The sequence below is a fragment of the Podarcis gaigeae genome (assembly GCF_964106915.1).
Source record: "Podarcis gaigeae genome assembly, chromosome: 8".
NCBI lineage: Eukaryota > Metazoa > Chordata > Lepidosauria > Squamata > Lacertidae > Podarcis > Podarcis gaigeae.
The window spans coordinates 69,208,462-69,229,287 of NC_139684.1; the positions used below are offsets into that span (position 1 = coordinate 69,208,462).

Sequence of the window (20,826 nt, forward strand, 5' to 3'; positions counted from 1 at the left end):
TGGCCTGATTTTGTGATGTGGTGCAGAGAGAATGGCTCAACTTAATCCAACCCAATTCAAGCCTGGGAGAGCTTCTTCATTACCTAACTGGGATAAGTGAGCCCCAGTGATGCATGGCTCTCACCTAAATGGAGGAACACATTGCCAGTTAATTTTAGTTCAGTGTCTACCTCTTTCTGCCAAGGCTAATGTGGAGGTTATCACAATTCAGTCCCTGGCATCTCCAGCTACAGGTGGTGGTCTAGAGATCCCTGTTCCCCTTTTTCCAGTGTGGTGTAGTGGTTAAGAGCGGTAGACTCGTAATCTGGTGAACTCTGTTCGATTCCCTGCTCCTCCACATGCAGCTGCTGGGTGACCTTGGGCCAGTCACACTTCTCTGAAGTCTCTCAGCCTCACTCACCTCACAGAGTGTTTGTTGTGGGGAAGGAAGGGAAAGGAGAATGTTAGCTGCTTTGAGATTCCTTCGGGTAGTGATAAAGCAGGATATCAAATCCAAACTCCTCCTTGCTATAGTGCCCAGTGTGGCTTAACAGTCAAGCCCTCTTCCCAGGGATTTCTGGGAACTGTGGTTCTCTGAGAGGAAAACGGGTGTCCTAACAAGTTAAATAACTACATCTCCCAGGATTCTTTGGGGGAAGCCACAGCTGTGGGATGGTACTGCTTTAAATGTATAATGCAGATGAGCCCCAGGTTGAAATGGGAGCAGACCACTCACAAACTAATGCAAGGGCACCTCTCTCTCTCCCTCCGTCCTTATTTCTTGGGGAGGATCTATCAGGAGTGGCATGCAAGGAGTGGGTGGGGCCAAAACAGCAGGTGGCATGGGCTGGGTCAGAGCCCAAAGTAGGTAGGATGCCCTCTTTCTGTTTGCTACCTCCTTTTCCAACCCTGTTCTGCCATATTTGGACATCATGGGAAAGCCAAACTTGTTCCAACCAGAGAGCCCAGAGCAATTGGGGAACAGAGAGTATGTGAGTCCCTAACCCTAAGCATGGCCAGGGCATGCAACTGTGTTTTTCACCGTGGGTCTCCAAAGCACTTCGCTCTGGCTAGATCAGACTCCGCCCTTGTGCATTGTGTGGCTGTATCAAAATGCCCCCAGTGGCTTTTTCCAAATGAAGCTGAACCTTTGCCAAGAGTGTCCTAGTCTAGGCTATTTTTGCTGGAGCAGGATTGATCTGCTTCTAAAACTCTCTCTCCTTACCCCCCCCCTCCAATGTGATGTCTGTGTCTTTCTTTTAAGTCTGTTGGCAGGAACCCAGTCAGCCACAGCTGTGCCACAGCCTTTCTGCAGAATCGCTGCTGGTTCATGAGAGTGCAGGGTGCCAGGATCTTCCTTGACATAGCAAATTCTCATGAAAACCAATAAACCATGTTTAAAAAAAGAAAAGAAAAGAGGATAGGAGAAAGTTTGCGGCCTGTTGTCTGGCAAATGCTCTTATTCTTTGCCAGCTGGGGTTGCATAATGATTAACAGTGCAATCCTAGACTTGTCTACTCTGATCCAAGCTCTGTTGAGTTCAATGGAGCTTACACCCAGGTAAGTGAGTATAGGATTGCAACCAAAGAGACTGAGTTATAAAGCAATACCTCCCTGGTTTGAAACTCACTAGATGACCTTAGGCCAGCTGCTGCTATCTGGGGATTATATGAGACTTTTGGGTATAGGGCAGTATAGAAAATAACTAACTAACTAACTAACTAACTAACTAACTAACTAACTCACAACACCAACTCACTTTACAGCAGGCATAGGCAAACTCCGGCCCTCCAGATGTTTGGGACTACAATTCCCTAGCTAACAGGACCAGTGGTCAGGGATGATGGGAATTGTAGTCCCAAACATCTGGAGGGCCGGAGTTTGCCTATGCCTGCTTTACAGGTTTGCTTTAAGGCCCTGCTGGTGTTGACAGACTACAACTCCCATAATCCTTGACCATTGGCCATGCATGCTGGGGTTGAGAGGAGCCAGAGTCCAACAGCATCTGAGTGGAACAGGTTCCCCATCTGTGCTGTAAGACATTCACGTGAAACATTCTGAAGACTTAAAAGTACTATACAAATGTTAAGGGTTGTTATGCCAATAATAATAATAATTGTACCCCACCCATCTGACTGTGTAGCCCCAGCCACTCTGTGATTATTAATGTTTGTAAACTTTAAAATGCTCACTTTTAAGTACCTTAAATGTAGCAACATTTGGAGGGCACTAGGTTGCAGAAACCTGCTTTAAATATATTCTATTTTGTTAAACTTAGCAACTTAATGTGCCTCAGCATGCTTCCTCCTTTCCACTTAGCCATGGTTTGGTTTGGCTTAGCATTAACATGCAAACTGAGGATGCTTCCTGATTGCACTTTATTTCGTTTTCCTGACTTTTCCTTGTCTTGTAATTTTTGCCTTTTATGTCATGTTTTACGTGACGTAAGTGCCACTTCTGAAACTCTAGCAGAATCCAATGCTTATTTTCATGTTACTTTCTCCCCAAACAAAATATGCTTGCAACCCTGTTAACCCAACAAATTGTGGGAGTTTGTGCTGTGATTTCCTCACAGTTTCCATGTGTCACGCCACTCCCACTCACGTGCCAAAAATTGGCCCAGTATCCCAGCATATGGTTCTTTCCTCCTGCCATTTTCATGAGTGAATCATGGGGGAATAGAAGCACTCGTGTGCAGAGCGGGTGACGCATCATAGAGGGCAGAACTTCAATTATAAAAGACCCCAATTCCACAATGCAGCAGGTAATGCAATGTAAAATAAGCAGTGGAAATCGTGACAGAACCACTACCATTGTACCCAGGAAGACTCATGCAATAATTCCCACCTGAGTCACACAAAACTCTTCTTTTTCAGTACAGCAACAGTTCTGCATGACATGGTTCGAACACCACCTTTTCTTCTGTAGTCAAATCTAATTGTGTGCTTTTAAAATGTTGTTTTCCTTTAATCCTTGTTTAGTCATGCACACACATTTTTCCCACTTTTCTGACCACAGAATAAATGAGCTGGAGAAGGAACAGCTCTTTTTAGTAAGGCCCAGATAAAAAAAACCCGGCAATGCCAGGAGATGTTGTCTGTTGATAGCACTAATGGAGCTGACACAGGACTCCGGCATAACAAAGGCATGGCTCATAAAGGGTCCATGTCAGAGAGTAATTACCAGTAATACAAGAACAAGGCAGCTGTAAATGGAGTCCTATGATTGATTGCCAGGGGCAAATGCCTGAGCAGTGCAGGAGGCCTTGCGTGATGGTTGAAGCAGGTTCATTGAGATGTAGGCAGCGGCCGTCTCATTCATTCATTTTATTTTATTTTAATGTCTGCGTTGCTCTTCATTAAACATTCTAGAGTGACGCACTGTGTAAAGGTTAAAGACCTTCCAGACAAGGAATCTTTAGAATGGATTTATCCTACGTAAGTGTAAAAATATAAATAAATGGCAGCAAGACTGTGCAGTGTCAAAGGTTCGCCTTTGTGGAGGAATATGGTGGTACCTTGGTTCTCAAACTTAATCCATTCCAGGAGTCCGTTCCACTCCCGAAACAGTTCGAACAGCAAGGCACGGCTTCCGATTGGCTGCAGGAGCTTCCTGCACTCATGTTGGACGTTCGGCTTCTGAAAAACGTTCGCAAACTGGAACACTTACTTCTGGTTGTGCGGCATTTGGGAGCTGATTTGTTTGACAGCTAAGCCATTTGAGAACCAAGGTACCACTGTATAGGTAAAGGTAAAGGCAGGGGTGGAGTAAGGGAGGGTGGGTGAGGGCCACCCTGGGTGTCACCACTGAGGGGGTGACAAAATGGCAGGCGGCACTCACAGCGGTGCCTGCAGCGTGCCCGAGCCACACGTCTCTCCTGGGAATGACATGGTGGCTTGGGTGCCTGCAGGCTCCACACTGCCCCAAACAGTCTGCCCACTGCTTCCCCCTCAGCTGTAGGCCGGTTGAATGGGAGGAGGCAGGCAGACTCCTCGGAGATGCCATGGTGCGTCCTGCCCTGGCTTGCCCTGCCCTGCAGGCAGCTGGCCCTGCCCACCCCAGGGCACATGCTCCACCCCAGGGCACATGCTCCACCCCAGGCGCCCAATCAACTTGCTCCATCGGTGGGTAAAAGACTCCTGGATGGTTAAGTCCAGTCAAATTTGACTATGAGGTGTGGCGCTCATCTCGCTTTCAGGCCAAGGAAGCCGATGTTTGTCCACAGACAGCTTTCCGGGTCATGTGGCCAGCATGACTAAACTGCTTCTGGCACAACAGGACACTGCGATGGAAACCAGAGCACATGGAAACACCACCACCCCATAGGAGGAATGGAGGACAACCCCTTTAAGCCCCTGGAGGTTGCTGCAGCTCAGGTTGCTGAGGTTTTAGGTGGCTCAGGCTTGGACTACCTGCCCCCTCCCCCGCCCCGTGCCTGTGTGCCTCTTTCCCCGGCTTGGGCTGGCAGCAGATCGGGCTGTCCTATTTTTTGCTCTTCAAGATTTGGCAACCCTCTATTTCTCAGATAAAAACCCTACAACCAGTTTTTATCTGAGAAATGTTGGAGGGTGTGAGATGGGTTCTTGAACTCTGAGAATGTCTCTTGCTTGACTGGATAGAGGGGGATGCGCGAGTGTGAGTGGAAACCAGCCACTGTCACATGACCCATAGCAAGTTGGCTACGAAGGAAAGCAACCACCAGGATGAAAAAAAAAAGTGTCCAATCCTTGCTGCAGGCCCTTCAGTGCAGGGGACTGGAGGATTCTTTCTGAGGAGATGTTGGGCAAGTCTGGGAAGATTTGTGGGAGAATTAGTAAAAGAGACGTAGCCAAGCTTCATGGCTTATTTGCCAATGTGGCTGCATCTCCTCTATACATTTAAGGTACCATTATACTATTATACTTTTATTATAGGGATGTGGGTGGCACTGTGGGCTAAAACCACTGAGCCTCTTGGGCTTGCTGCTCAGAAGGTCAGCAATTTGAATCCCCACAGCAGGTTGAGGAGGCCAATTGGCCTAAATATGGGGAAATAATTGAAAAAATTGGAGACAATTGGAGGTTGCAGAGCTTGGAAAAACTAAAAAACAAGGTGCGAGATTGGTTGCACTATGCACAAATTCAAGAGGTTTTTAAAGTGGACAAGAAGGCTGGATTCCAGGTGGAAAAATCGAAACTAGAGACAGAACTGTTAGAGCCAAAAAATAAACTACTTTCGAGAATGTATAACTTGCTGCTAAAATGGAATACTCAGGATGAGACAGTCAAATCCGCCATGATAAAATGGGCGCAGGATTTGGGGCATAACATTATGTTTGAAGACTGGGAAAGGTTATGGAACACCGGAATGAAATTTACGGCATGTAGTGCCTTGAAGGAAAACATTATGAAAATGATATACCGGTGGTACATGACCCCAGTCAAGCTTGCTAAGATATATCACCTGTCTGACAATAAATGTTGGAAATGTAAAGAGGCGGAAGGGACATTCTTTCACCTCTGGTGGACCTGCCCGAAAGTGAAGGCCTTTTGGGAGATGATTCATAATGAACTAAAAAAGGTACTTAGATTTACCTTACCTAAGAAACCGGAGGCCTTTCTCCTGGGCATGGTGGACCAGAGAGTGCTTAAGAAAGATAGAACTTTTTTTATGTACGCCACTACAGCAGCAAGGATCCTGATTGCAAAGCATTGGAAGACACAAGATCTACCCACGCTGGAGGAATGGCACACGCAGTTGATGGACTATATGGAACTGGCCGAAATGACTGGCAGAATCTGAGACTTGGGAGAAGAAACAATTGAGGAGGACTGGAAAAAATTTAAGGACTATTTGAAAAAACATTATAAACTGTATGAATGTTAAAAAATGCACCTTTTAGGAAATTCTAGCTTCAGCAATGATAAATTAATGAAATGGAAATTAAGGCACAAGAAGTCAGAGGTAGAATAACGAAATAACTTTATTGTGTTTAAATGAAAATGTACATGATTTGGGTTATAACATATTTGAAATTAGGTAACATGATAAAATGAAGGATACAATAAGTATTGAAACAAGGTAACAAATTGCTGATGTTCTGTATTACAGAGAATGCAGGGTTGGGAGGATGCGGGGAAGTCCATTAGACTTGATGGAAAAAAGAACATGGAAATTTGTAACTTTTCTATTTTATTCCTATAATCTGTTTTCTATTCTTTTTTCTGTATTTCATAAACTCAATAAAAAATATTATTAAAAAAAATGAATCCCCACAGCAGGTTAAGCTCCTGTTGCTCTATCCCAGCTCCTGCTAACCTAGCAATTTGAAAGCACACCAGTGCAAGTAGATAAATAGGTACCGCTGTGGTGGGAAGGTAAACGGCATTTCCATGCGCTCTGGTTTCCGTCATGGTGTTCCGTTGTGCCAGAAGTGGTTTAGTCATGCTGGCCACATGACCTGGAAAGCTGTCTGTGGACAAACCCTGGCTTCCTTGGCCTGAAAGCGAGATGAGCGCTTCAGCCCCATAGTTGCCTTTGACTGGACTTAACCACCCAGGGGTGCTTTACCTTTTTTTTTTTTTTTACCTTTTACCTATACTACTTTAAGCAGTCAAGGCTTCCCCGCAAAGAATCCACGGAATATAGTTGGTTATGGGTGCTGAGAGTTGTTAGGAAACTCCTCTTATGGAGCTACATTTTCCAGAGTTCTCTGCGAAGGAAGATTTGTTGTTACACCGCTCTGGGAACTGTAGTTCTTGGAGAAAAATAGGGGCCTCCTAAGAGCTCTCAGCACCCTTGACAAATTACAGCTCCCAGAATTCTATAGGGAAACCATGGCTGTTTAAAGTATCACTGCAGTGCTTTAAATGTATGGTGTGAATGTGGCAGTGCCTGGGTGGAAGTTACCCTGAGAATTTTGCGCAGACTTAGTGAACTCCTTGGATGAAAGACTGGGGACAATTGAATGAATAAATATCCTTAGGCCCTGGCTGACATTTGCTCTGGGTTTTTGTTTGTTCGTAGTCGCCTATTATACTAACGTCCCATTTGAAATAAATTTACAACTCCTCCACAAATTTTGAGTTGCATTCATACCTAGCAATTATACCTAGCTTTATTGAAAAGTATTGGCTTTAGGGTCTGTTTTCTCTATCTCCTAGTGTCTGACATATCTTTGACATTTACTGGTTGTCTGTTTCCTTGTCTCTAGTCAATACATCACTTGTAAACCAAAACTCAGCACAGAGTGAGACTTCCCCACTTCCACCCTGTCGGTGTGATTTTTGAAGGTTACTTGGTTTTATTAGCCAATATATTTCATCTAGTAATTATGAGTGTTTCAATTTGATTGTTGGGAATGCCCCTCCTTTTTAAAGGCTAGGATGGGGTAGGATGGGAAAGGAAAGGTTTGAGCAACTCCTGAGATGCATATTCTCTTTCAAATATTTGGACACCCAACTCTATTGAGATTGTTGGCCAAAGTTGGTGGTGATCTCTTAAATTCAAGGAGGCCAAATGATGTTTTTCATTCTGCATTGAAAGCAGGAAAATGCTAGGAAGCAATTGCTCACATATTTTTTTGCTAACGGCAGCCATCAACTGCTGTGGCATTCCTTTCACGAAAACTGCCAAAATATAATGTGCCTGTATGAATGATGATTTGGGCAAGGGTATATCTCAAGAGTGGGGAACCGTTTTTTCAGCTGGAGGGCCACATTCCCTCCTAGGCAAGCTTCTGAGGGCCAGGTGCCAGTGGTGGGCAAGATCAGAGGAAAAAGTGGGCAGAGTAACAAATGTGAGTTTCCCCTTTATATGGCAAACAAAAGAGCCTTATTTTCACATTAAACTGAACTCAAGTACAAGTTATCTCTATGCATGTATGAGTATACACTTTTTGATTTGTACAGCTCAATTGTTTGTATACACAGCTACGTGGACCGTACGCTCATTGAATGTAACATGCCCCGCAGAGGGTTGGACTAGATGACCCTTGTGGTCCCTTCCAACTATCCAATTCTACAATTCTGTGAGCAACCTTACAGTAAAAACAGTGTGTATACTGTTGATATACACTGTTTATATAGCACAAACACTCAAACAGCTCTATCCACCACCCAGACAAGCAAGAAGCATTATCAGAGTTCAGGAACACATTCCAGCTATGCAAAAAACACTTGGGGTGAAGCAGAACCAAGGAGGGGGCATGGCAACAGTTCCAAGGACCAGATAGAGGTGCCTGGAGGGCCGCATTGAGTCCCTGGGCCTGAGGTTCCCCACACCGTCTTAGCTCACAGCTAACTATGTTTACAGGTCTGTGATGTCTTTCCCCGATACGTTTTGCTTGAGCTTCCAGCCTAAGGTTACCAGACATTCCCGTTTCTTGGGGACAGTCCCTGGATTTACAAATCAGTCCCCATACGAAATCCATTGAAGTTGAAAAGTGCCCCCGGATTCATTGGGAAAAAATCTGGTAACCTTATTCTAGCCGTAGGTGTCAGATCATCATGCCTTTAACATTTAGGCGTTATTCAGAAGGTGATGTGGCTGTTAGAGTAGAAAGTGTTCTTATATTGCATGTGGCCAAATGAAATTTGAGGTGGCAGGTGTTTGTTAGGGAAGTGAAAGGCAGTAGTTTAGTGCTGTAGACCTGTGTGTGCAATCATGGGCATGCTGTTCCTATTCTGCCAGGGAGACCAGTTTGAGCATTCATTTAGAATGCTTTTGATCATCTTCTTCCACGGAGGTTGAGTTGTCCCATTTGGTTCTTCCACTGGCAGGTTTTTTCCTTGATAACTGAGCTTCATGATTGAGTGCGGATTTGAACCCAGTCCCTTTGATTCTAGGCACACCAATTCAGGAATAGTCAATGTGGTGCCTTCCAGAAGTTGTTGGATCCTAGCTCCCATTAGTGTGACCAGTGGTCAGGGAGGATGGGAGTCCCACACCGCTTTGGTTGCCCCTGCACTACTGCTACGCCACACTGGCTTTCTCCAAAATGGAAAAGAAAGGAATTTGCCCAAAGATTGGCTCTCTCCATTAAGAACATAAGAAGAGCCTTACTGCATCCAAATAGCCCAATGCATAGGGGAAGCCCGCAACCAGGACTTGATCACAACAGCATTTCTCCATTCACTGTCCCGCCCATTGAAATGAATGGAAGAGCCATAGATCAAGGAGCGCTCCATCACGCCAGCAGCTCATGATGCTCAATGCTCCCTCCCCACACAACAACAACAACAACATGGAGTTTCGTTTTCCCTTGACTAAACAATGTAGTGAATTTGCTAGCCGAGACTTTTTTGTCTGCGGCTATGAATGATATGCGCTGGGTTTTTGTTTAACTTTAAAGGAGGCTTGTTACGTCTTTAAGGTGGGAATCTTTTTTATTTCTGTTACCATGACACCCTGTTGCTCATAGGTACAAATCAAACGAAGAGTATGTGTATGTGCGAGGCCGTGGACGAGGGAAGTATGTATGTGAGGAGTGTGGAATTCGCTGCAAGAAGCCCAGCATGCTGAAGAAACACATTCGCACGCACACAGACGTCAGGCCATATGTCTGCAAGTACTGTAACTTTGCTTTTAAAACCAAAGGTAAGCACCGGCCAGCTCCACGCTCATCTTCTTAGCACATTTGCTTGCTAGTTGACATTCTCGGCAGGGCTGGGGTGGGGGACGACACCAGTGCAACAGGAAAGGATGCTTGAAATCCTTTGAGGAACTTCTAACTTGGCTGAAGCATGCTAAAGCAAGAGTATGTGACGTGCTATTTTTGCCAGATGGCTTCTGTCAAGAGTTTGCCTGCGGTGTGGTATGAACCGTTCTTGTGCTTTGGCACAAACGTTTGAGCCTTAATTGTGGCTAACACACACACACACACACACACACACACACACACACACACCACCATCCGATATATTCCATGATTGAACAACCAGCCAACTAGCTTCAAGAGTGAAGGTGTTTAATAGGGTGGTGATGGGGGTTCCACTGAGTTCCCTCGGGGTTGTTGAGTGTATCTGGTGTGCTTAAAGCAGGGGTCAGCAAATTTTTTCAGCAAGAGGCCAGTCCACTGTCTCTCAGACCTTGTGGGGGGCTGGACTATATTTTGAAGGGGGAAAAATAATAATGAATTCCTATACCCCACAAATAACCCAGAGCTGCATTTTAAATAAAAGCACACTTTCTACTCATGTAAAACATGCTGCTTCACGGACCATCCACAGGCCAGATTTAGAAGGCGATTGGGCTGGCTCCGGCTCCTGGGCCTTAGTTTGCTTAGCCATGTCTTAAAGCCTTCCTCCTCCCTCACCCCTTACTTCCCTTGTCTGCAAAAATTGTTCCTCCAGAGACTTTACCCCCCAAACAAATGTGCTTTCAATCCAAAGCCTGTGGGATTGCCAGCTCTTGGGAATGTTGGGTCTCTTCCCACACACCCCATTTTAAAGCTTCCAGCTCCACAGTGTTTTGTTACAATCTCACTTTTCATTTCCTTTTGAGCTAGGGAGGTTCCTCCTAATCTTTCTGGCAGAGATCAGCATGTCTGGGCTGTAACCCCGAGGGTCACAACTCCAGAGGGTAGGAAATCGGGCCAACCCACACAACTGGGATTTAAAAGGAAAAGTCAGAATTATCAGGTGGTAGCCAACTTAAGTTTTGTGAAGAGTGGACCCGCTAAAATTCATGAACCTAACTCAGGCCGCTTTCATCCCATACATTTAGAAATAGTGTCAGGCCACTTTACACAGTCATGGCTTCCCCCTAAGAATTCTGGGAGCTGTAGTTTGTTATGAGTACTGAGATTTGTTACAAGGCAAATCTCAATTGTCAGAGTTCCCTGGGAAAGAGGGGCTGACTGTTAAACCACTCTGGGACCTGAAGCTCTGTGAGGGGAAAAGGGGTCTCCTAACAACTCTCAGCACCTTCAGCAAACTACAGCTCCCAGAATTCTTTGGGGGAAGCCATGACTGTGTATCATAGTGCTTTAAATGTACGGTGTGAATGTGGCCTTGCCGTGTTCATTAATTTCAATGGATCTACTTTGATTAGGACTAATATTGCATACAACCCACTATTATTTATTGAGCATAGCACCAGCCAGCATATTGTGCTCATAGTGGTCTTTGTAAGCCAAGGGACTTCTGTGCAAGCCCCATCATGCTCAGGGACATAAAGTTCTCTTTTCAGTGGGACATAAGCAGGACAAGTTTCCTGTGAATTGTTCCAGCTGCAATGACCATGTAGCGGCTTAGTCATTTGGTGGAGTCATCCACCAGGCAGTTCTCAGCATTGCAAACAAATCCTGCAGAAAGTGGAAATTGGCCTATGTTACACCTCAAGTGGAATTGGAGTGGATTTTCAGCAGGGAGAGTGGAGGAGCTGGCAGGAATCAGTTACAGGTTCTGGCAGGTAACTCTTGTGTTGAGCTTTGGCAGAGGCCTCTGGGTGCCAGCTGGCATTGACGTCCATCACCACACTTAGAAGGCCTTGTCCAGGATATCAGGGAAAGCTACAGACTCCAGTAAAAAAGAAATAGAAGCTTCATTTGGACAGAATCCAAATGGGGGTGGATGAAGCTGTTGTGGAAATTTGAGTGTGCATTTTTATCTGTGGATCTTCTCCACTGGTTCTATCCTCAACCCCCACTTCTAGCTATGAGGAGTCATACCTCAGCAAGGAAGGGCCATGGCTCAGTGATAGAGTATTGCTTTGCTTCCAGAAGCTTCCAGGTTCAATCCCCTGCATCTCCAGGTGTGGCCATGAGAGATTTCTTCTCTGAAACATCAGAAATCCACTTCCAGTCAATGCAGAGAATGTTGATGGCCAACAATCTAACTCAGTATAAGGCAGGTTCCTTTTTTACCATGTTCCCAGTGGTAGAGTGTGCGCTTTATGTTCAGATGGTCCCAGGTTTCTGCCTGAGACCTTGGGAGAGGTATTGCCAATCAACAAACAGACTACTATCCTAGGCAGAAGGAAGTCCCGACAATTTCAAGGTAGCTGCACCATCATCATATTCCCCACCACCATCAACTGTTGGGTAAATCAGAAATATATGTACCCTTGTCCAACATCTTCCTTGTGCGAGAAAACAGAAAGGCATCCATGTGCCCTGATCTAGTTTGCTTTCAGGTACTTGAGTTCTGATGTGGGAACTGTAGGGATGTTCAGGAATGCAGGAGAGGGTATATTGTTTATTAAAATCCTTCCTAACTTGCGCTAGCAACTTCCTTTACTTAGCGGAGTTTCACGTTCCCCTTTTAAACGCACAATGGATAACCGGTTGCAGGCTTGTGTAAGCCCCTCATTATTAGGTTCCTGGTAAGTTCCCTTATTTCCCTCTTAAAAGAAAAAACACGCCACAATCTTGTATAAAGTATAGAAAAGAAGTTTACTCACATTCAGTTCACAGTTGGATCCCTGAAGGCAGACTTAGTTACAAAGTATATACATGTGGGTCTATCCCATATGGGGATAATCCCAGCATCTCTAGCTAGAAAGCTGCTCCAACGACAGAGGAAGTCAAAGAGAGGGAGAGTGCTGTGTGCCTTGTCCTTTTGTTACCTGGACCGGTAAGGTCATGCCCCCTCTAGTCACATGCAAAGGAAGTATGTCTCAGCCTGGAGGAAACAGGAAGTTCTTGACTGGGTGGACCAAACATTCCCCCACAGGTCCACTCTAGGAAAACAAGAAATGTTGTACTTGACTGCTACTTATGTCTCACATCCCACAAGCACTGAGTTTGCTACCGTTCACGTCAACAGAGGGTACAGATGTGCAAACTTGCCCCTGCTCCTGTCAGCTTGGAAATGTGCAAAGTAATTATTAACAAAGAGAGAAACAGAAAAATCGTAAATAATGGAGCTTATGATCCAAACCAATTGCATGTTTGGAATTGGCTCCCCACCCCCTCCTGCCATCTCTCCTTGATTCCTCAAATACTCTTCTCATCAGCCTTCTTTATTCCCAACACCTTTCCCCTTAAATACTTGTTGGCTGACAGGAGGCACACTGGTTCTGTACAAGAAGGAGGAAGGAGGAAGGCTTGCCCCTTCCCTCCTACCTCTAGGTGTCCTAGCTATGCAGTGTTCCATGACACTAGAGAGAAGGAGGGAGAAAGGGCAGACCACCCTTTCCCTCTCTTCTCATGCTCCACTGCACAGAAGGTGCTGCCTAATAAGACTTTAAATGGGGAAATGGATTAAGGCAGGTGGGGCGGGAAACCAATATTTACTCCCTGGCTTGGATTTTAATCTGAGCCAGAGAATAACTCGGTGGCTTGTAAATCCTTTGAAGCTCGAATTATGAGCCCCTCAAGCTCTAAGATGAACCCAGAAATTGAAAGCTTTGCTGGCATCTGTAATGGTGGGTTCGAATTTGTGAATGTAAACAAACGCATGTATGGATGGAGTCCCTCTCTTGAAATGAATGGGGTTATTCTTATTGGTAATTTATCTTTATGCACACATCAAAGGACACAGAGTTTTGGATCAGAGTCACAGCTCCTACACTCAGTCTAAGCCATTGAATGAATGACCTTTGCAGTCCATTGCTGTGATAGAAATAGTGCTTGGAAAACTAACGTCAGGAAAATAAATCAACACTTTCACAGGGACTTTTTTCTTGAAGCCCAGAGCTGCAGAGTTAATAAGATCTACTCATGTTACCTGCGTTGTCAAGCTCAACCCATTTTAACAATCTGAATAGTAATGTAATGTGGATCAGCTGATGCCTCATTGCCTCTCGGTGACTGTCTTGTATAAAAATGTATAAAAAAGACTGAGTTTGGGGTCAAATTTGGGTCCTCTCTACATGCTTTGATTTGCACTGTGATTCAACACAGTTAACAAAGAGCTTATTGTGCTGTCTTCTATCTCAGGGCACACGTATGCTACCGATTCAGTCAATCAATGTTTATTATTACCATCACGGATCAGCCACTAAGTTATAATCAGACAAATACGACTTGCAATTTACATGCCAGCAAAAGACTGTTAGGAATTAGCTGCACAGTCAAGGACTAGGCTGTTGTGTGTGCATTGTTGCACATTCACAGCCATACTTAGAATGGATTGCTGAGTGCTAGTCTAGTTGGTAAGGAGATTGAACCATCCAATTCCTAGAAATGCATGTTGACGGAGAGAATTTGCCATTTTGGTAGTGATTTCATTTGTGGAGTCTGACAGAAGGAGGGAGGTATAAACATCAGAGGTGCCTGGGAATTTAGTTCCACTACAAATTTAAACAGGCACCATAGTTTTTTGATTGCCCTAGCTTCTCCTGAAGAACCAGAGAATTATAGTTTTATGACTATCAGTAGGAAAGGATCACTGAATCTTATTATAGCTACCTGCTTGACAGCTTGCTTTGAGAGCCGCCACCTGTGAATAGGCTTTGAAATTGGTTTCAGCTTCAAAGTTTTGCTTGCAGATTTGTAGTAGCCAGTAAAAAAAGTCAGAGGTGCAACCCACCCCTTTCTTAGATTTGGAGATGTGGTGTGTCCGCTGTATTGTCAGCTAGGAAATTGCATGTGTCTGGATTTCTGCATTCTCTGGGGTTGAATTTGCATGAAGGGGGGCTGTCATTCATTTGCACCAACACTGCAATATATGGAGAATGGTTTTCAGGTCAGTTCTCCTCTATCTTTCCAGCACAGCATGATGCTATAAACCAGGAGCAGAGAACTTTCAGCTTGCAGACCTAACCTGGTCTGTGAGGCTAAGCCACACACCGCTGCCTCTACACTTGATATCATATGTGGCACCAGGTGTGGGTCAAGGAGAAACACGGCTGGGCCAAATGGACATTGCAGTCACCACCAATCAACGGATTGGCAGCACTTGCAGAAACAAACCTGCTCAAAACCCTGTGTGTGGTGCTTTGCAAACCCCACGGCTGGGTTTCAAACCATGCAGCCAAAAATGGTCCCTTTACATCACTGCGACATCAGGTGATTGGTAGGAGGCTGGCCCCTCCCACCTGTCAATCCTGTTTCATGGGAGAAATAAAAATCCGGACCGCTGGCGGGATCCCTTTCCCTGCCTCTGCTATAGAGATTCCAAGCCTAATTAAACGCAAAGATTTGTAACCAATCCCCAGTGGGCTTTTCTTCTTTTTAAAGGGAAAAGCAGCTTCTAGAGGAGGCAGTTTGGAGAGAAGTAGTGGGGAGAAATGCTGTTTTCCCCTACCCACCCACCCCACAAGTGCCCCTTCCTAAAGTGCCTTTTAAACAGCTACTGGAGTTCTGTTAGATGCATTTGTGTGTCACGCTGGGGAGAGGCCCTCAGGTAGATTGGAACCATTTAAAATATGATTCATCTTTAGTGGATTGCGAAGATTAAATATAATGGGCCTGTGTTACAAAAGCTGGTAAAAAGCTTATTCTGAGCTGCAAGATTATTTTGGCGCACTCTAACCGCCGCGAAGCACTTCTAAGCTTCCTGGCTTGCAATCATAATGTTAAAACACATACTTAATTCTCTGCCCCTGAAATAAATAGGGTTTAAGTGCTTAACAGTAGCTGGTGCATGCCCTTTATCTGTAGCAAACAAGTCTTTTCCTTTTTATCTCCCCTTCTCCCTTTTCTATCTTTGTTGCAAAAAGGGCCTATTTTTAAAAAAGAAATCCAACCATTCTGCCTTGGAAATGTTTGTTTGAAAGTTCCAAAAGCAAATTAGCTTCTTTCCTTTTTTTGGGGGGGGGGGGGTGAATGTCATAGAAATTCTATTTAATTTGCTGTTTTGGTTCCCACTCCCAATACTCAGCTTTGTACTCTTCAGGTGGTAGTCTAGTGTATGTAAAAGGTTAAAATGTGCACTGCTATACTGGGAACTGCCCCACACCCAAAGCTTGGGCTGGCTCTTAATTGGCTGAGTTCAAAAGAAGTGGAAAGAAGGTGTGTTCTAAAGACCATTCCAAATCGTGGGTTGTATCCAATGAAGTTTTACTCAGAGTAGACCCATTGAAATTAATGGGCCTATGTTAGCCATGTCTATTAATTTCAATGGGTCCCCTCTAGGTAGGATTAGAAACCCTGTTCCCGTCATTGTCTACTTCCAACAGCTTCATTCAGGCATCACTTATTTTAACATAATGCCACATCCTAAGGTGGCATCAAAGCAAAACAAAATTCATCCCCAAGAAAGAGGTGAATTAGGGCTCAGATTTGCATAGAAGTTGCACCTACTAATTTTACATGCCTTGATGCACATTTAGAAATAATTCCTATAATTTTAATGGAAATGCAGCATATACCACCATAATGGGGAAGGTTTTGCCAGGTTGCCTGTGCACCTACTCAGTTGCCTGCCGACGTGGTCAATGTTAATAGGCAACATCGAGACCCTTCCTGGTCTCCTTTCTTAGGCCACCCCAAGTCCCATCATCACATAGCAAAAGAAGGAAGTTGCTTCTCAGAAAAGTTAAAGCAGGATTCCTCAACCTGGTGCTCTCCAGAGGCTTTGGACTACAATTCCCATCACCCCCCAGCTAGCCATTCAGTGCTGGCTAGGAGCTGATGGGAGATGTAGTCCAGAGCCCCCCGGGAATGCCAGGCTGGGAGGGAATTCTACAATCAGGGAGCAGCTCTCTTTTGTCACCACCGACTGTACTTTCTGATGTTGATGGGACTAAGAGCAGATGCTCACTTGAGTATCTTAGCACCTGGGCAGATTCATATAGAGAGATGGGGTCTTTCAAGTGGCCTGGGCCCATGTGATTGCACAAAAAAAGAGATGGCAGCTGTACACCCAAATGGTCAGGCAACTGTTGGGCAGGAATCTGAATTTGCCTCTGCATACCAGGATGAAGAACAATCCACTATGCAACAGTGTGAAACATCAGGATATTCTTAATACCATATTGATTATCATGGATTTATAAGGAATTTCTACAGGCTCCTCAAATACCCAAGTGACTGGCTAGCCATGCCCCCTACGGAAGATCACTAAGAAAATTATTTCCAATTTTATTTTGAAAGAATGATGGGAATCCCATATGGCAGGCCTGGAGAGAAATTTGGTTTTGTGATTCTCACTTCCCAAAACAATCTGTGAGCCGAAGCACAGCTCTCCTTTCAAAATTCACACTTCTCTGAATTTTGCAACGCAGTTCTGTGACAACAATAAAGAGCCTTAAAATGCACCCGCTAGGGGACAATGTGCACAAAATGCACATTTTCATGAAAATAAGATATATAATAAACACATTATATAAGGCAAATGTGCATACAAAAAATGTGTACTAGAATGCCAGTGGTTTTTCGTCTTTTAATTTTTTAAGATTTAAATTGGAACTGAAATTAAGATTGGAAAAATGAGAAACAGAGAGAAACTGAAATTGGCAGATTTATCCACCTTTGGTCAAGGGTGGAGAACCTGGTGCCCTCCAGATTCTGTTGGACCTCAGTGCCCGTCATCATGGTCAAGGGTCATCAGTGGCAGAAGGGGCCGCCCAACAACATTTGGAGGGCCACAGGTTCCTCACCTCTTCTTTATGAAAGGTTAGTTGAAAACACATAGGGCCATTTTCAGTTAAACCTAAGTCTCCTTCCCTTCTGTGACATTCTGCTCTGCAGGAGAATGAATTTAAATATGCTTTGCCTAAGGTTACAGTTGGGTTCCATGACTTGTAGGTGACATCATTATGCTACTCTTACATCAACCTTAAAGAAGCCATTAATATAATGTGTTGTCATTGGTGAGAAGTAAGGGGAGAAGAAGGGGCTCCCTTGACATTGTCCAATGTGTCTAGCTTGGCTTCTTACGGATAGCATACTGACGTGCATTTGGGTTATGTCTCCCCTCAATGTTCCTCCATGACCGACCTTTTTCAGCTCTGCAAATAAGATGTCTATCAGGTTCCCTTCCTTTGCATTTGGTTCTGAGAGGAACGGAAAGCACTCCCTGTGCTCGCTAAGCTGCTTTTGAGGTTTAAGGATGCAAAAGCATATTAGCTGTCTCAAGGCAACCGCTTAAGTCCCATGAAAGATGTCTCGACAAAAGAGCTTAAGCAGCTAATAATGTTCATTGACAAGCAGGCAATGATCGAGACCTTTATGTGTGTCTGTGTGGCATGTCTTGACTATGTTGCTGCCGCATGCTTCTAGTTCCTCCTGCTTATGTTTGTGTGCTGATGGAATTAAAGTTAGCCAGTGGAACAGGACTCGGGACTCTTCAGGGCATGATTGATCTCAATGACAAGCATCCATTTGAATGATGATACTGTCCATTATGAACTCGAACTGGGACAAGTTTTAGTCACAGCCGGGGGTTCAGTTTTTAAAATTATTAAAGAAGCAGCTGTGAATGGGTGGCCAAGAGGGGATGAAAAGAGTTGAGATGCAACAGTTGCTTGAACCTTTTTTTGACCCTGAACCTTTTTTGAATGTGAAATTCGACATTGTGAGAAAACTATTTTGTTTTGCAAAGAATATCATCACATCTACATCATACATTTAAAGCATACTTATACTGTGTTAATAGTCATGGCTTCCACCAAAGACTCCTTGGAACTATCATTTGTCAAGGGTGTTATAGCTCTGTGAGGGTTCTCCAAATTGCCCTCAGCACCTGTAACAAAGTATAGGACCCAGGAGCCTGGCTGTTACAATGGTAAAAGTGCTTTAAACAGACGGTGTGAATGTGACTTCTAAGCTGAGGTCAATGCTGTATGTTGTGGTCAAAGCCACCATCTGAGCTCATCTAGTGTGCTCATAGAGAGCAATTATTCCCATTTTTGACTGCAATTCAGCACTGGACAAACTCCAAATTTCACGTGATGATTTCTTTATGACTATGAATCCTGTGAATCTTTTCTCCTTAACACATTTTTCATATGCAAATTTCCTTGTGATCTGTATTTATTAGGGGAAAACAATTATCTGAAAAAACAAGTGGCAAGAATAACTTGCAGGTCATTAACATTTTCAATTTAAAGATGGAGAGATGAGTTCTGAAAGAGGGATTTGTCTGAAACCAGAAAATTGAGTCCACTCCTCCTAAGTCCATAACACCACCTCTTTATCATTTCAGTCAAATGGACCAGAATGACTATATTGGTAAACAATAGTAAACCCTGAGTGTGCATTCTATCACTTCGCTGTGGTTCCTTCCCTAGTAAAGCAGTTGTGATGGTGGCTTTTTACAAGCACCCTCCAGAGAAGTGGGATCCTTATTAGTGCTGAGCTGAAACAGGTCTCAGAAGAACCAGTTGGCTGGTTTCCTTTGCTTACTGTAATGTCCCAGTTTTTCGGGTTGCAGGTATTTTGCCAACAGTCAGGAGAGCTTTGGCTATGTCATCTTGTTACAGTGCATTTGGAGAACCAAGCTAGATACTGAGACATACTCAGGAGCTAACGAAACCTTGAAGGAGTTTCACTGAGGACATGCATGACTTCTTATATTCAGTCTGGTCAGTCCCTGGAAGTGGAGGGGGGAGAGAGGGGGGCGCGTGAAGGGAGAAGGGTAAGGGAGAGAAAGGAAATGTTCTACCATTCTCTTGTTCTTTAACCCTTTCTCTTCACGTCTCTCCTTTCATGCACCTGCATTCTCTCTTCCTTGTCAAAAGCTGCCACACTCCATTCTCCTGTTTACCAGAGGATAGACACCTTTCCTGGTCACTCGTGGTGATTTGAAGCCATCAGTGCAACCAGGGAGGCTTCCAGTGCAAAGATCACTGGTAACAGGTGCTCACAAAGCTTGGTGTGTCAGAGATCAGATGTAGACTTCTGGGGTTCATAATGTGTGCCTCAAAGAAGAGGAACACGTTAAACCCATGAATTCTTCTCTGGTTCAGATTTCCCAGAAGAATGACTCTTTCCCAGCCACCAAACCTCCAGCTGACAAGCCTTCACCAGGGCAAGAGAGGTTTATTATGTTTTTAGATATGCTGTAAGCTGCCCAGAGTGGCTAGGGAAACCCAGCCTGATGGGCGGGGTATAAATAATAATAATAATAATAATAATAATAATAATAATAATAATAATAATTAAATGTGGTTTCTCTTGGTTGAATCATGCTGTCAAAGGTAGCCTTGGGTTGTGGCGTCTTGCTGGGCTGATCTTCATACCAAGATTGAGGTTGCAGTCCTCCACAACAACAAAAGGTTGGGCTAGATGGAACCAACTTTTATATTGATCCGCCAAGACTCTCCTTACATCCTGATGCCTGCCTTCCCCACTTTTGGAGACTAATCCGAGCACTAGAGCAGCTGCGTATTAGCTGCGCACAAATTGTATTATGACCAGTAAGTACCCACAGCAGTGCTACAGCCTCAAAGGAAGAATAGAACTGCCATGCAGATTCATCCATCTGGGGAAGGGCCATAGCTCAAGGTACAGAGGAATCATCCTGATTCCTCCTACTTCTTGTGGTCACCTGTTTGTTTACATACCCTCTGGCCCAGAGTGGATGAGAAGTGGTGGGTAGCAGCACCTCTGCCCTCTGCTTTTTCACTAGTCGTTCTCCTGACAGGCATTCAGCCAACAGCAGTGGTAGTGAGAAGGATGAGGGTTTTTTGGAATGGGGGCAACACTTGAGGGCATCTTCCTTGAGGGCATCTTGGCACCTTGAGCTGGTATGCCACCAAACTCTGGTTTGCCATTGTGTCTGAACTTGGGAAGGGGGCAGGCACAGAAGATGCAAAGTGTGCAAGGATGCAAGAACAAGCCAGGCATAAATAAGGCTTGTATATACTAACATGAGTCTTAAATTAAAAGTGGAGTAGCCTATCTGAGCTGAGATTGTTTCCTTCTTAATATCTGCTCTGTTGCTTGACTCTTGAGCCTTTATTTTCCCTCTGAATTCTTCTCCCACCCCCACCCCCCAAAATATGCTACTTAACATAGCACGTAGCTAACTATGGAAT

At 44.5% G+C, this 20,826-nt stretch overlaps 1 protein-coding gene across 4 annotated transcripts in view; it reads left to right on the forward strand.

Annotated features, from left to right (window-relative positions):
• Positions 1–20,826, forward strand: part of HIVEP3 (HIVEP zinc finger 3) — a 236,163-nt gene that overhangs the window by 202,744 nt on the left and 12,593 nt on the right. For all 4 annotated transcript variants that reach the window (XM_083750596.1, XM_083750594.1, XM_083750597.1 and 1 more), the window contains one exon: positions 9,380–9,555. In XM_083750596.1, the coding sequence (XP_083606722.1) occupies positions 9,380–9,555 (176 nt within the window). The remainder of the gene's footprint in view (positions 1–9,379; positions 9,556–20,826) is intronic.